The 13,296-nt window shown below is 58.5% G+C and overlaps 1 protein-coding gene across 2 annotated transcripts in view; it reads left to right on the top strand.

Moving 5' to 3' along the window:
- POFUT2 (protein O-fucosyltransferase 2) overlaps positions 1-4,206 on the top strand; it is a 13,631-nt gene extending 9,425 nt beyond the window's left edge. Inside the window, exons 8-9 of one of the 2 annotated variants that reach the window (XM_056814556.1) lie at positions 337-460; positions 2,700-4,206. In XM_056814556.1, coding sequence (XP_056670534.1) covers positions 337-460; positions 2,700-3,030 — 455 coding nt within the window. In that variant the 3' untranslated portion in view covers positions 3,031-4,206. The remainder of the gene's footprint in view (positions 1-336; positions 461-2,699) is intronic. The other variant, XM_001370848.4, reaches the window with a different exon arrangement.
- The last annotated feature ends 9,090 nt before the right edge of the window (positions 4,207-13,296 follow it).

Genomic DNA, 13,296 nt, shown 5'->3' on the forward strand with positions numbered 1-13,296 from the left:
TGTCTCTCACACACACACACACAAAATACTAACCCCCCTTTGGCAATCTAAAGAACAGGGTCTGTGTGCAAGTCTGACAGGGCCCAGCGATGGTCTCACAATCAGCTGTTAGTTGTCACAGTACAGGAACTCAGTAGGTATTACAAGGCCAACAGGTACAGGACACTCCAAGCAGCAGGTAGGATTTGGTGAACAAGCAGTCAAATATGCAGGGATGAGCTAATTCTCCTCAGGTCCACCCAGAGGGAAAAAGTCATAGCCCTAGGCTTAACTGTCTCTCCCCATCAGCAGCCACACTCCTTGTCCCAACTCTGGGATCATGTTGTCACCTTTCAGAGGCCGAGGAGCTCAAGAGGCTGCTTCCTGAAATGGTGAGATTTGAGCCTACCTGGGAGGAGCTGGAGCTCTATAAAGATGGTGGTGTGGCCATCATTGACCAGTGGATCTGTACCCATGCCCGGTAAGTCCTTGCCCCAAGGGGACTCGAGAAGAATAGGTCTGCTCTATTCTCCTTACCATCTGAGGCCAAGAAGTTTTGTTAAGTCTATGGGAAGGTAGGAGGGGGCAGCTTTAGCCCAGGGCTGGCTCATTCCATGCCCTGCCCTGTAGGCACTGCGGAGGTGAGAAAGGGACACTCCTCACCCCCCTCCCCCGAGATTGTAGCCCAGCTGGGAGGGGACCCTGAATTCGACAGGTTCCAAGGTCAAGCATTCTAGAGGGGGATGTCCTTGGGCATTCACCAGAAGCTTCTGAGGGCAGAGACTTTGGGCCAAGCCTTGAAGTGCGGATGGAATATTTGACAGGTGGAGGGACTAGGGAGCCAGTGGGGCATTCAGGGATGTGGTGTGTCCAGTGCAGAGGGCACTGGCCCAATCAGGTCCTTCAATAAATAGTGCTCAAGGGTTGGGGATCCAGGAGGTATCCTCAGGGTTGGGGCCCAGGAGCTCAGGAGGCAGGAGGTCAACTTCAGCCAGTGCCTGAGGCCTTTGAGGACAGCCTCCACACTGCAGGAGGTATTTGTGCCTCTTAACACAAGGCCTGGCACACAGTAGGCACTTAATCAGTGTGCGTAGATCAACTGGCTAACTACAAACACTCAGAGATGGGCTTTGAGAGTTGCTGGGAGGCCTCACTCCCTGGAAGTCTTTGCTGAGGCAGTGTCAGTGTGGGAAAACCTCTCATAGGGCCCTGGCCTGGGGCAGCCACTTCACTTCACTGATCCTCAGTTTTCTCATCTGTAAATTGAAAAGGTCTAAACTCAATGCCCCTGCAGGCTTCTGTTCTGACTCTTGACCAGTGATGCTGTGACTTCCCGAGAGGGAGAGACAGAATGAGAGGGAGGGCATGTGCGTGTTTGTGATGCCTGGAACACATTAATCCTCTCTTCTACTTAAACCTTTTCTTTACTTCTCTGTGTACCTGTGCTGTCCCCCTGGTAGAATGGAAGCGTCTTCCTTTGGGGCAAGCCCTGCTTTTGGTTTTGTCTCTGATCTGTGTTCAGTAGATGCTGGTTCAGGGCTAAAAGGACCTTGGAGCTTCTGGGGAACTGAGGTGACTTTGCCAGGATTCTCAGAGACCTCATCTGGGGTGGGATGGGCATCCAAGTCACTGGCAGGGGGGCCTTTCTTCTCTGATGGGGGTGCCCTCCTCTGCTGCCTCATCTGCCTCCTCGATTGACCCCAGAACCCTGCCTGGCCTGTGGCTTTCTGCTCCCAAGTTTCCTCACCAACCTCACCCCATGGGGGTTCCAGCTGACTTCTAAATTCTTTTATCTACCTTCCATGACCCCCGCCACAGCTTTAAACACCGAGCCTGCCCTCAGCCCGGCTCCTTCCCCCATGGACTCCTCTCCTCTGACAGCTCCTCAGCCTCTTTTATAAGCTCATCCTTCATCTCTTTGCCTTAAGCCTGGGTGTTGGGCCCCTACCCTTCCTCAAGGGGTTCATCAGCCCTCAGGGTCCCTGGATCATCTTCCCCCTGAGCTTGGGCCCTTCACTCCCTTGGTGGCTTCTCCTAGAGGACATTCCAGATGGAGAAGCAGCCTACCTTAGGACACAGAGCACTGGATGGAGAAGCAGCCTACCTTGGGACACAGAGCACTGGCCTAGGAGCCTGAATGCGCATCCTGGGTTCTGGGGCCCTGGACAAGGCACTTTACTTCTTTGGGCCTTGGTTTCCTTATCTGTAAAATGGGGGTAATAGCCTTGCAGGATCAGGATGGGGACCACCAAGAACCTAGTGCATTCAGAGATGTGAGCTGCCATTGCTGCTGTTAGGATGTTTCCTCTCTCCAGGGCAGCATTTCCTGCAGAGATCTCTCCGTCTTCCTCCAGCCCCCTCCCCTCCCCCATCTCTGATTCTTTTTATTTGGGGGGCAGGAGAGGTGAGGAACAGGAAGGAGACAGAAGGGCCCAAGGGTCACAAGTGTGGATATGGGCACCTCCTGATGGGAGTGCCCTGGGCAGAAGTGGGGAGTCCAGAGAGGGGAACCCTCCTCTGCATCTGTTCTGCCTCCCAGAGACTCCTCTCTCCCCCTCACTTGGTGCACATAGTCACTCCACCCTTGAGGCCAGGCCCTCAGCCCCTTGGCTCAGACCTCTGCTTCTAAACCTTCCTCTGGCACAGCCAGGCCTCCCAGCCTCAAAGGCCAGCACCATCTGCCCCTTCCCTCAGGGTGCCCTTCCCTGTTCTCTCCCCAGCCCCCCAGGGATCAGAACATGGAAAATGGCTGAGTCAAATGTGCCACAAGGAGAGGGTGGCCCCAGGATAGTCAGGAAGGGACAGAGGAGAGAGGGTGGGTGCATGTGTGTGCACACATGTGTGAAGCCATGCATAGCTCATGGCCACGTGTGCTGTCGTCCTCCCTCCCTCGGCAGAGTCTTCATTGGCACCTCCGTGTCCACGTTCTCCTTTCGGATTCACGAGGAAAGAGAAATTCTGGGCCTGGACCCAAAAACGACTTACAACAGGTTTTGTGGGGACCAAGAACAACAGTGTGAGCAGCCGACTCACTGGAAGATTGCCTACTGAGGAGGCCCTGCCCGGCCCCTCATGGTGCCCCCTGCCTGTGCCCCTGGCCCTGGGGAGGGCAGATCCGGCTGTCCCTTGGCAGCGAAGTCCCGGAGAGGAGCCGCAAGCTTAGACTTCAGTGGAATCTTTGCTAGAAACGTGCTTGGCTGGTGGTCAGCTACGGATGCCACTCCCGTGGCCTCCGTTTACAAGGAAGCCTTCCCTCGATTTGGGAGTCTCCGGCTACGGCCTGGTTGGCCCATTTCAGGGTCAGAGGCCTTTCTCGAGCCAAGGTCCAGGGGAGGCAGGAATTTCCAGGACGGCTGGGAAGGTTTCACAAGCGCTTTGTCCAGCTTTCAAGTCCCAGTTTAACCTCGATAAAGAAAGCGATATTGAGTGTGGGCAGCCCTGTGGAGGACTCAGGCCATTACTGACCAAAGAGCCCAATTCTCCCCTTCCCGTCTGGACCCAAAAGCCAAGTCGGGTGGGCTCTGAGAAGAACAGCCATGGCCCAGCTCTCCATGACTCGGGCCTCGACCCGAGCAGCCACTCCTGACCGGGTGACACGACTGCAGGGCCACGTGGCCCCTGGGAGAAGAGCATTCATTCCCCGAATCCGTGTCTTTCTGAGGACCCAATATTGCTGGCTCCCACCCAAATGCAGCCTCTGGGGGGGTTCTGGGCCATCGGATCCCGCTGCAGTGGTCTGAGGCCCTCGAATGTGAGAGGCCAGGCCGGGGCTGCGCTTCTCCATTTCTCAGCTGACCTCTTGCCCGTTCTTGGTCTGGCAGCGTCCCTGGACTTGTGCCATCAGGAACCGTTCTACCAAAGACAATGCCCCCCGCCACAGGCCCGGGCAGACCCCCACCAGGCTTGGAGGCCTGTGGCTCGTTCCTTTCTGGGACAGACGCTTTAGAGATCATCTCCTGGGAGGGGGTCTGAGGGCAGAGAAGGGCAGGGGAGGAGGAGCCGCCCCAGGCGGCCCACGTCCAGGGCAGCCGTGAAGGCTCAACGCCCAGCACCCGGAGCTGGGCTGCCTGTCCCTCGGCTGCCCGCGCCCGCACAGTGTTCATTGGCTCCCACACAGGAAGTCGGGTGTCAGGAGGGCCCTTTTCTCCTTTAGCTGTGGACCTGTGCAGGAAGCCGTGGAGCCCATCGGTACCTCGGCCTCTAAGGAAAATAAAATGCTTTGTGGCAGGGGCGAGCGGCTTATTCCAGGGCAGCTCCAGCTGGCTGCGGCAGGATTTGAACCCCAGCAGTAGAGCGGGTCATCGGGCCCAAATTCACCTTCGAGATGCTGGCCCAAGGGAGGGAGGAAGGGCCGGGGCTCTTGGGGGGCAAGCAGGGGGGAGCCCGGAAGGTTCTAGCAGAAGGCTAGGAGCTGTGCGAGGAGCTCCAGTGGGCACAGCAGGCTGCTCTCCCCTCGCTCTCGGTCCTGCGCTGCCATCTCCAGCGTGGGCCTGCCTGGGATGGGCAGAAGTGGGCCACTTCCACTCGGGCCTCGCAGGTCCCCTGGCTGGCGTCACCCCGAAATCGTTCCTGGGCTCACGAGGGAGCCCACACTCAGCCACTGGAGGCAGCCGGACCGTGACTTGCCCAAGGTCACACAGCCAGGAAGGCTTTGAGGTCCTGACTGGGCCCAGCTCTAGTCCCAGCCAGCCCTCTGCCCACGCAGCTCAGTGACCCGGCAGGAGCTTCCGGAGCCAAGCGATGGGCATCTGTGAGCGAGACGGGCCGCCTGGGGTAGCGAGGAGGGCCGAGCTGAGCCTTCACGCCCCTCCCCCCCATCCATCCTTGGCTGCTTCCGCTCCTGACAACCCAGTAGATTGGCTTGGGAGGGGGAGGGGGAGGGGAGGCTCAGCCGGTGCCCTGCCCGAAGGAGCTGCTGGCAGGTTCTTCCTCCCGCCCTCTCTGGCCTGCTCTGCCGCAGGGGTCCAGCAGGGGGCAGCAGCCCCTCCCCCGAGCGCAGGTCCTCCTGGCTCCCTCCCATTCCCAAGCTGCTGCGGGGGCGCCCTGCCTTCTCCCAGCACAGGCCACCACACTCCGGCCCTTCATTTGTTCCTCCAGTGACCCTCGCCCTGGGAGGCGGCGGCCATGCCTGGGGGAGGAGCGCCCTCTGGTGGCGGCCTCGGGACTGGTCGGCCTGGGACTCGCATCACGCTTGTACACAGCGCGTTTGCTGCCTCCCTTCCCCCACCCTCTGACTGAAGGGGTCCAGAGGGTGGGCTGAGCTGCCAGGCTGTCCCTCCTGTTATAGGACCGCGGCAGCCTCCTGGGCTTCCTCTCTAAGCTGCCCGTGCAGGGATGTCTTCTTGGATTTCACCGTTTGTATTTTCTAGGTCTGTTTGGAGGAGTATTGGGGAAGGAGGAAGTCTGCTGCACCGTGAGTGGCCTCGAGGGGCTGGACGGTGCAGGGCCTCTCCTCCTCCTGGAGAAACAGCTGGGTGTGACCACCTTTCCGGGGGACCAGGGGAAAGCGGACCGCTTGTGGGTAGTTGGGCACGTGTGCCAGTTATTGACAGAGTTGATCCAGATCTGGTGCCGTCATGCTGCTCGTGCCCTGGTGAGTCTCCTCCTGTCACGGACCCTTCCGCCAAGAACCAGGAAAAGCAAGATGGAGGGACGGGGGCATCGCCACATAGCAGGTGGCCATGAGAAAGGGGGATTCTGGGGGATCGGCCCGGAGCCAGAAAGGAAGCACTTCTTGAAGGCTGGGAGTGGGCTGGCCCAGTGTCCACGCCTGGAAAGCTGGCCTGTGGCCTGCCTACGGAGAGGAAGAGCCACAGCCAGAGAGGGAAGCACTGGGGTATCCCGATCCAGGGGATTGACAAAGGTTTCCAAGGCCCCTGAGCGCATAGAACCCAAGAGCATGGGCTAGAAGGAGCTTTTGGGGGGAAACTGAGGCCCAGAGAGGCCGCCTAGGTCACAAGGCAGCAAGTGGGAGAGCTGGGATTCGAGCGGCCCTTCCAGCATGGTGCCCCGCAAGGCCAGGCCATGGCCTTCCTCTCCCACCATCTTTAAGCAGGGCAGGACAGACTTGCCCAGTTCGTGGAAATAGCTCCAGTTGTTGCTGTTCACTTGTCCCGGTGGCAGAGACACTGGAGTGGCTGCCACTTCCTCCTCCAGCTCATTTTACACAGGAGGAAGCTGAGGGTTAAATGACTGGCCCAGAGTCACATAGTGAGTAAGTGTCTGCAGCTGGATTCGAACTCAGGAAGATGAGTCTTCCTGACTGCAGACCCAGGGCTCTATCCACTAAGCTGCCTGCTACCCCAGAGCAAGGCTGAGCTCGATTGAGAGCCAGAGAACCTGCAGGGTGGGAGAGAAGGAAGCCATTAAAATCTAAGTATTATGATTAGCGTTGATCCTGGCAAGCAAAGGACGCCCCCAAGCCCAGCAATTGCCCCGTCCCTCCATCTTGCTTTTCCTGGTTCTTGGCGGAAGGGTCCGTGACAGGAGGAGACTCACCAGGGCACAAGCAGCACGACGGCCCCAGCACCGGATCTGGCTCAACTCTGTCAATAATTGGCAAACGTGCCAACTACCCACAAGCGGTCCGCTTTCCCCTGGTCCCCCGGAAAGGTGGTCACACCCAGCTGTTTCTCCAGGAGGAGGAGAGGCCCTGCACCGTCCAGCCCCTCGAGGCCACTCACGGTGCAGCAGACTTCCTCCTTCCCCAATACTCCTCCAAACAGACCTAGAAAATACAAACGGTGAAATCCAAGAAGACATCCCTGCACGGGCAGCTTAGAGAGGAAGCCCAGGAGGCTGCCCAGACAGGATCCAGCCAGAGCAGCGTTCCAGCACAGGGCAAGCAGAGCTCCTAAACCCGTGCTGGGAGGCCGAGGCAGGAACAGGGATCACGGGGCTGTCTGTTGCCCACTCCTCAGGGAGGCCCCACACTGCCCTCTGCCCCATGCCAGGGCTCAGACACATCTCAAGCGAGGAGACCTGAGGAGCAGAGCAGCTTCTCCGTTCCGACTTGTAGCTTTGTAGACCTTCCACGTACAGAAAACCAAGCAGGTCGATGACTTCACACCACAGGGGAGCCCATGGCTCTGACCCTTGGAACCAGCTGAGTCCAGCAGCATCTGCTGTTGCCTAGACCCGAAGCCAGGCCAGGAACCTGCAGAGCTCGGACCAGGGGCAGGACTCCGACTAAGCTCTGGACCAGACCTCACTTCTGGAGCATCGAACGCTGCCCTGAGATCCTGAAATGTGCCTCATCCGATACTCCAAGAAAGCAGAAACCTGATGAGACATCTAGGTGGCACAGGGGAGAGCGCTGGGCCTGGAGTCGGGAAGACACTGGACACTTGCTAGCTGGGTGACCCTGGTCAAGTCCCATCACTCTGCCTGCCTCAGTTTCCCACTCTGTAAAATGAGTTGGAGAAGGAAATGGCCCCCTACCCTGGTATCTTTGCTGTGCAAGAAAACCTCAAGTGGGGTCATGAAGAGTCAGACATGACTCACTTCCTCCTGGAAGCCTCCCATGCCATGAGCTCCAGTCCCAGGTGGTGGTCCTCCGGCCAGCCACACAGTGGAGATCCATGTGCAGCAGGGGAGAGGAGGAGTCCTGGGTCTAGACCCGGCTCCCCGAGTAGATGCGATGAGGGCGGCTTATCTGGGGTCTTCCGACCAGGCCTTCCTCAGCTGTTAAAGGAGGGTGTTGGTTTGGCCTGTGGGGGCCTCCCCGCTCCCCAGGGCTGCGACCCTTCTTTCCTTCTGCCCGTGGAATGGCCAGTGAAAAGCCCAAACACCACCCCGGCAGCCCCAGAAGCACTTTGGGAGTGCTCAGAACCCCGGATTCCCAAAGCTTGGCTTTTCTGAGAGGGCGTTTCTAGGGGCTCCCCGCACCTTCAGCCGGGCCCCAGCCAGCCCCGAGGGGTTAAAGCCGCCTCTGACCGCCCGCGGCCCTTCTTCTTCCAGGGGCCATCAGGCCCGCACCATCCCCGGCAGGGCTCTGCTGCGGCACGAGAGCTGGATGAGGTTGGCCAAGGCTGTACGCCCCCTTTCCACTGACTGAACCGGGTCTTGGCCTGTTCCCTGTTGGCCTCCCTTAGACGGTGGGGGATGCAGCCACCGGGGAGGGGCCCACAGATGGAGAGGACGGAAAGGGAGGGGCAGCCATACTGGCGAGCCTGCTCAGCCTCGAGCCTTCCGTCAGGGCAAAGTGCTTCCCCCTGCGAGCCCCGCTGACATTTCCCCGGGAAGAATGGAGAAAGGTTCCCTGGTGCCCGCTGGCAGAGGAGGGCAAAGCGGGCCAGCAAGGGAGAAAGGACAACCGAGCGACTGGAGAGAACCAGGGGGACCCAGAGACTACCAAGGGGAGCCGCGTGGCAGAGATCCCCCCAGTGCGCACTTCAGCAGGTCATCAAGCTACCCAGCTCCAGCAGCTGGGGTCAGTCCTGCGCTCTGCCCCGTCTTGTCCTTCCCGGGGCCCAACCGCTTTACTCTGGCGGCTGCCCCTCGCAGGGTGCCTTTTGCGTCTCCATCTTCTACCTGTGCAGCCACCCAAACCCACTTTCAATCTCCCCCTCCTCCATGAAGTCCTCCCTGATCTCTCCACCCCTGGGACCAGCCCCAGCCCCAGAGGAGCTCTCCTTGCTCTGGACAGTGACCGGCCCCGCTGCTCCCCGCCTGCAGCCTCATTGCTCTGCTGCCCAGGCTGCCGGGCGGCCTGCCCTCCCCTCCATGAGCCCGAGCTCTGCGGGGTGTTGGAGGCCCACAGAAAAGCCCCTAAGTGCCCGGAGAAGAGACGCCCGGCAGCCTGAGGAGCCACCAGGGGGCCCGAGGGTGGAGCACCCAGCTGGGCCGCCAAGTCCCAGGAAAGGCAGCAGGAGGAGGAGGAGGCCACGCTTCAGGGGTGTGAGTGTGACAGTGTGTAAGTGTGTGTGTGTAAGTGTGCGTGTGACTGACTGTGAGTGTGTGACAGTGAGTGTGAGCCACTGAGACAGGCAGGCACAGAGGAGGAGCGGGAGTGAGGCCGGAGGGGGAGGGGTCGGTCCTCGGTTTCCCTCCCTGCCTTACTGAGGATGCTGGAGCTTCGGAGGGAAGGCCAAGGCTTTAAGGCCGCGGGAGGAGGCGGGGCTCCCGGGGGCCCTGGGGGCGAGCAGCCTTCTGGGAAAGCTGAGGCGCGCCGGCGCTTGGCCGGTGTAGACGGGCTGAGGGAGGGGAGGCTTTGCACGCTCGGGGCGGGAGGGGAGAGGCCTGGGGGGCGGGGCGCTCCTTCCCGCACGGCCTCCCCCCCCCCCCCCCCCGCAGCAGCGCCTCGGAGGCCAAGATGAAATGAGCGGCCTGGCGGACACAGAGCTGACCGCCAGCTAATCCCCAAGCCGGACCCGTCCCCTGGCCGGATACTCCACTCCCAAGGCAGGGGCTGGGGAGGGAAACGCCTCCTTCAGCCCCTAAAAGTAAATGGCGGCGACGTGGGCCTCCCCTCCCCCCAGTGACGCACGTCTCCACCGCCCTCGGCCCCGCCCCACGCCCGCAAGTCGCTCCGCCTCCCAAAGGTTGGCCACGTGAGGCAGAGGCAGAGGCCGGGCAGCCAGCTGGGCTGAGCTCGAAGCCCCGGAGGCAGGCGGCGGCTCCCTCCCAACTCCGAAGTAGCCTGCGCCTGCGCAGTGGGCCGGGAGGGGCGTGTGTGCGGCCCCTCCAAGCCTCCCCCGCCTTCTTTCCGCTCCACAGCGCGGGGCCGTCGGCGCTGTCCGCGGTGCTGAACCAGCCTGGCCCAAAGGCAGGCCGGCCAAGCCCCGGGACCGGGGCCTTCTGGGAGCAGCAGCCGCGGCGCGGGCCCCGAGGGCGCTGGGAGGTTTCCCACCACGGACACCCGGGCCTCCGGGTCCTCACGAGAAGGATGGCTCGTCCTTATTTTATCGACGAGGAATCCGGGGCAGAGAGAGGCTGAGGACTTGCCCAGGGTCACTCCGCTAGAGATTCGAACGCAGCTCTTCGCACCCCTGGGCCCAGCACATGAAGCTGCCTGGAAAGACCCCCCGACGGCCAACACCGCAGGGGAAGCAGGAGGAGGCCGGCCCTTCCCTCGCGGCACCTCGGGGTCCACTCCAGCAGCCCCCCAAAGGCTCTGTCCTCCCGGGCTGCCCCCAGCCGGAGCTCGGAGTCCTCAGCGCGCCTGGCTTGAAGAAGGCTCCTCTCCCCCGCTGCCCCGAACCTCAGCTTTGTCCGGCTCCCCGGTTTGTTCGGGCCCTGCAGTCCGGGGTGCAGAGGCCGAGGAGAGTGCAGGGGCCCCGGCAGTCGGGCTCCAAGGCTTTGGGCTAAGCTTCACCTGGCGGGGCCGGGAGTCACCGCGGCCGGGAAAGGACGGTCTAGGTCGGGGACCGTCTAGGATTCGGCCAGCGCCAGGAGGGGCCGCCCCGCCCCGGCTCTCCCTTGCTGCGCTTCCGGAGGCCTGGCCCAAATCCTCCGCCCGGCCGCGACTGGCCCTTCCAGTGGCTTCCCAGGCCTTCAGCCTTGTTGATCAGCGGAGGACACGGGGCGGGAGCGCCCAGGGCCCTTGGGTGGCCACCCCTCAGCGAGGCTGCCCCGGATTGCGCCCAGCTCGGCACTTCAGAACAAGTTCGGTCACTTGGTGCTTTCGCAGTCTCGGCAAGGCGCCACGTCTCTAGGCAGCGTCTACACTGCCAAGGGGGAGCCCCCCAGTCTGTGCCTCGGAGCCTTAGGAGGCTGCGACCTGCTCAGGGCAGCCTGGGGGCCTCTCCCTGGGACTCTGGGCTCCTGAGAGGCTCCCGGCATGGCCCGCCTGGTCACCCCCCATGGGTGCCCCTCCCCCTCTGCCCGAGACACCTTCAGACAAAGATTCCGCGTGAGTGGGTGGCCAAGGGGGAGGGGAATGGTGTCACCCACGGGAAGGGAGCCCAGGTGGAAAACCGCCAGGCTGGGATGGGATTGGCAGCCCTGGAAACCCCTCCCTTCTGCTGCCCAGAAAACCTGGCGGCCTGGAACTCAGCCACCCCAGCGGCAATAGCCCAGGCCTCCCAGGGACGAGGGCACCTGAGGGTGGGCACGTCCAGAGAGGCCTGAGCCAAAGCGGCCCTCCCTCCCTGTCCAGAGAGAAGGGCTCTCCTGGATTCTGGGGTCTAAAAGAACAATGCTAAGGATTCATGGGGAGCCGGAGAGAGCAGGAAAAGCACCAGGCCTGGAGGCAGAGGTCCTGGATTCAGGTTCTGTGCCTGTGTGTCCTCGGACAAGAAATCCAAACTAAATATTGTACTAGAAACACCAGCTGTAGCGATTAGAGAAGAAAAAGGAATTGAAGGCATCAAAATAGGCAAGGAGGAGACCAAGTTATCACTCTTTGCGGATGACATGATGGTCTACTTAAAGAATCCTAGAGATTCAACCAAAAAGCTAATTGAAATAATCAACAACTTTAGCAAAGTCGCAGGATACAGAATAAACCCACATAAATCATCAGCTTTTCTATATATCTCCAACACAGCTCAGCAGCAAGAACAAGAAAGAGAAATCCCATTCAAAATGACCTTACACAAAATATAATACCTAGGAATCTATCTCCCAAGACAAACACAGGAACTATATGAACACAACTACAAAACACTCGCCACACAACTAAAACTAGATCTGAAGAATTGGAAAAGCATTGATTGCTCATGGGTGGGACAAGCCAATATAATAAAAATGACCATCCTACCCAAAATAATTTACTTATTTAGTGCCATACCCATTGAACTACCAAAAAACTTCTTTACTGAATTAGAAAAAAACATAACTAAGTTCATTTGGAAGAACAAAAGATCAAGGATATCCAGGGAAATCATGAAAAAAAATGCAAAGGAAGGAGGACTTGCAGTCCCAGATCTCACACTATACTATAAAGCAGCTTCTATAATCTGGTCCCTTTCTTTTCTGCCTCTCATAGTGTGGTATCTTTCTGTAGTCCTGGCAATGACTGGGTAAATGCATCATTGCTTAGATCATTTTGATTGGGCCCTGATTGAAGGACCTGTTATAGATTTATTTTTCTTCTACTTGGAATTTTTACACATAAGACTTTGATAGTCTATATTTTCATCCAGAAATTTTTCTTTTCTTTTGGATTTTCTGGTGTCTTTTTAATATCTCTTGCCAATTGATTCATATACCTCATACCTCAGCCATGCATCCCTAACTGATTCTGAATCTTTCAATCACCCACAACACGGGGGAATGTAAAAATATTATTATTTAAATTGCAAAGTTTAAATTCCTTTTGAGAAGAATTTTAGGTGAAGAAGATGCTGCCTCTCTGAATCCAGAACTGAACTGTTGGAGAAGATACTACGAAGAAGCCTCCAGACCACAAGTTGCACAAAATTGAACTCTGGGTGTGGTTGATTGAACATTTATTTGTATGTATACTTTTATGCCAAAGGGGACTGCCCCCTAACAGCTTTCTGTCAATGCATCCAGCAATTATTGGTTTTATTCTTTTTTCTCTTATCCTCACATTATTGTAATCTTTTAAGTTTATTATGTTTTCATGATCCTTTGGAAAAAAATTAATTTTTCCACAAATGATCACACGGGGGGATGTAAAAAATAGACTCGAATACAGGACTACAATCCCCATGAGCCTTTGCTCCACTTCCCCAGAATGCCTTGTAATCTCACCTGGGCCGAGATCGAGAAGATATTTAAGCAAAGGCTTTTGAAGTCTTGGGGCTTTTTGGACTTCCGTTTGGAGCAGAGGCGTCTCTTGCATGATGTGAGGTTATTTTGTCTAGGCCTCTGGCCTAGGCACATGTTTCTTACTTGTATATTCTTAATCTTTAAACTTTAATAAACCTCTAAAAATTATAATATTCCTTGCAGAGAGAAACTAATTTCTACCTGCCTCAGTCTCCCCCTCTCCCCTAAATTTTAATCTTTACACCGTCCACCGCCCTGGCACATCCCGGCACGCAGCGCTTCGGGCGGCTTCTACCTGCGATCCTCCCAAGACCGGGCAGTCCTGCGCTTTTCGGCCCAGGGTTGTCAGCGGGAGCCTCGGGAGCGTGGCAAGATCTGGGTTTGAATCCTGTTCCTGCCATGAGCCGTGGGGCCGGGGACGTGTCCTCCCCTCTGTGCCTCCCTTTCTCTTGGCCGATTCCTTGAGGGAGGACCGTCAGCAGGACTCTGAGCGCTGTGCAGGCCCTCCTCCGCCCGGCTGGAGTCCGGTGCCTCCAAGGGCCTTTTGAGCCAGCCAAGAGGAGGGAGGGCCAAAGCCGGCAGCCCCCTGAAGAGGCTGCCCCGGGCCCTTCGTCAAGGAGGCCGGGCCTGGGTTCCTCC

The sequence above is a fragment of the Monodelphis domestica genome, chromosome 2, assembly GCF_027887165.1.
Source record: "Monodelphis domestica isolate mMonDom1 chromosome 2, mMonDom1.pri, whole genome shotgun sequence".
NCBI lineage: Eukaryota > Metazoa > Chordata > Mammalia > Didelphimorphia > Didelphidae > Monodelphis > Monodelphis domestica.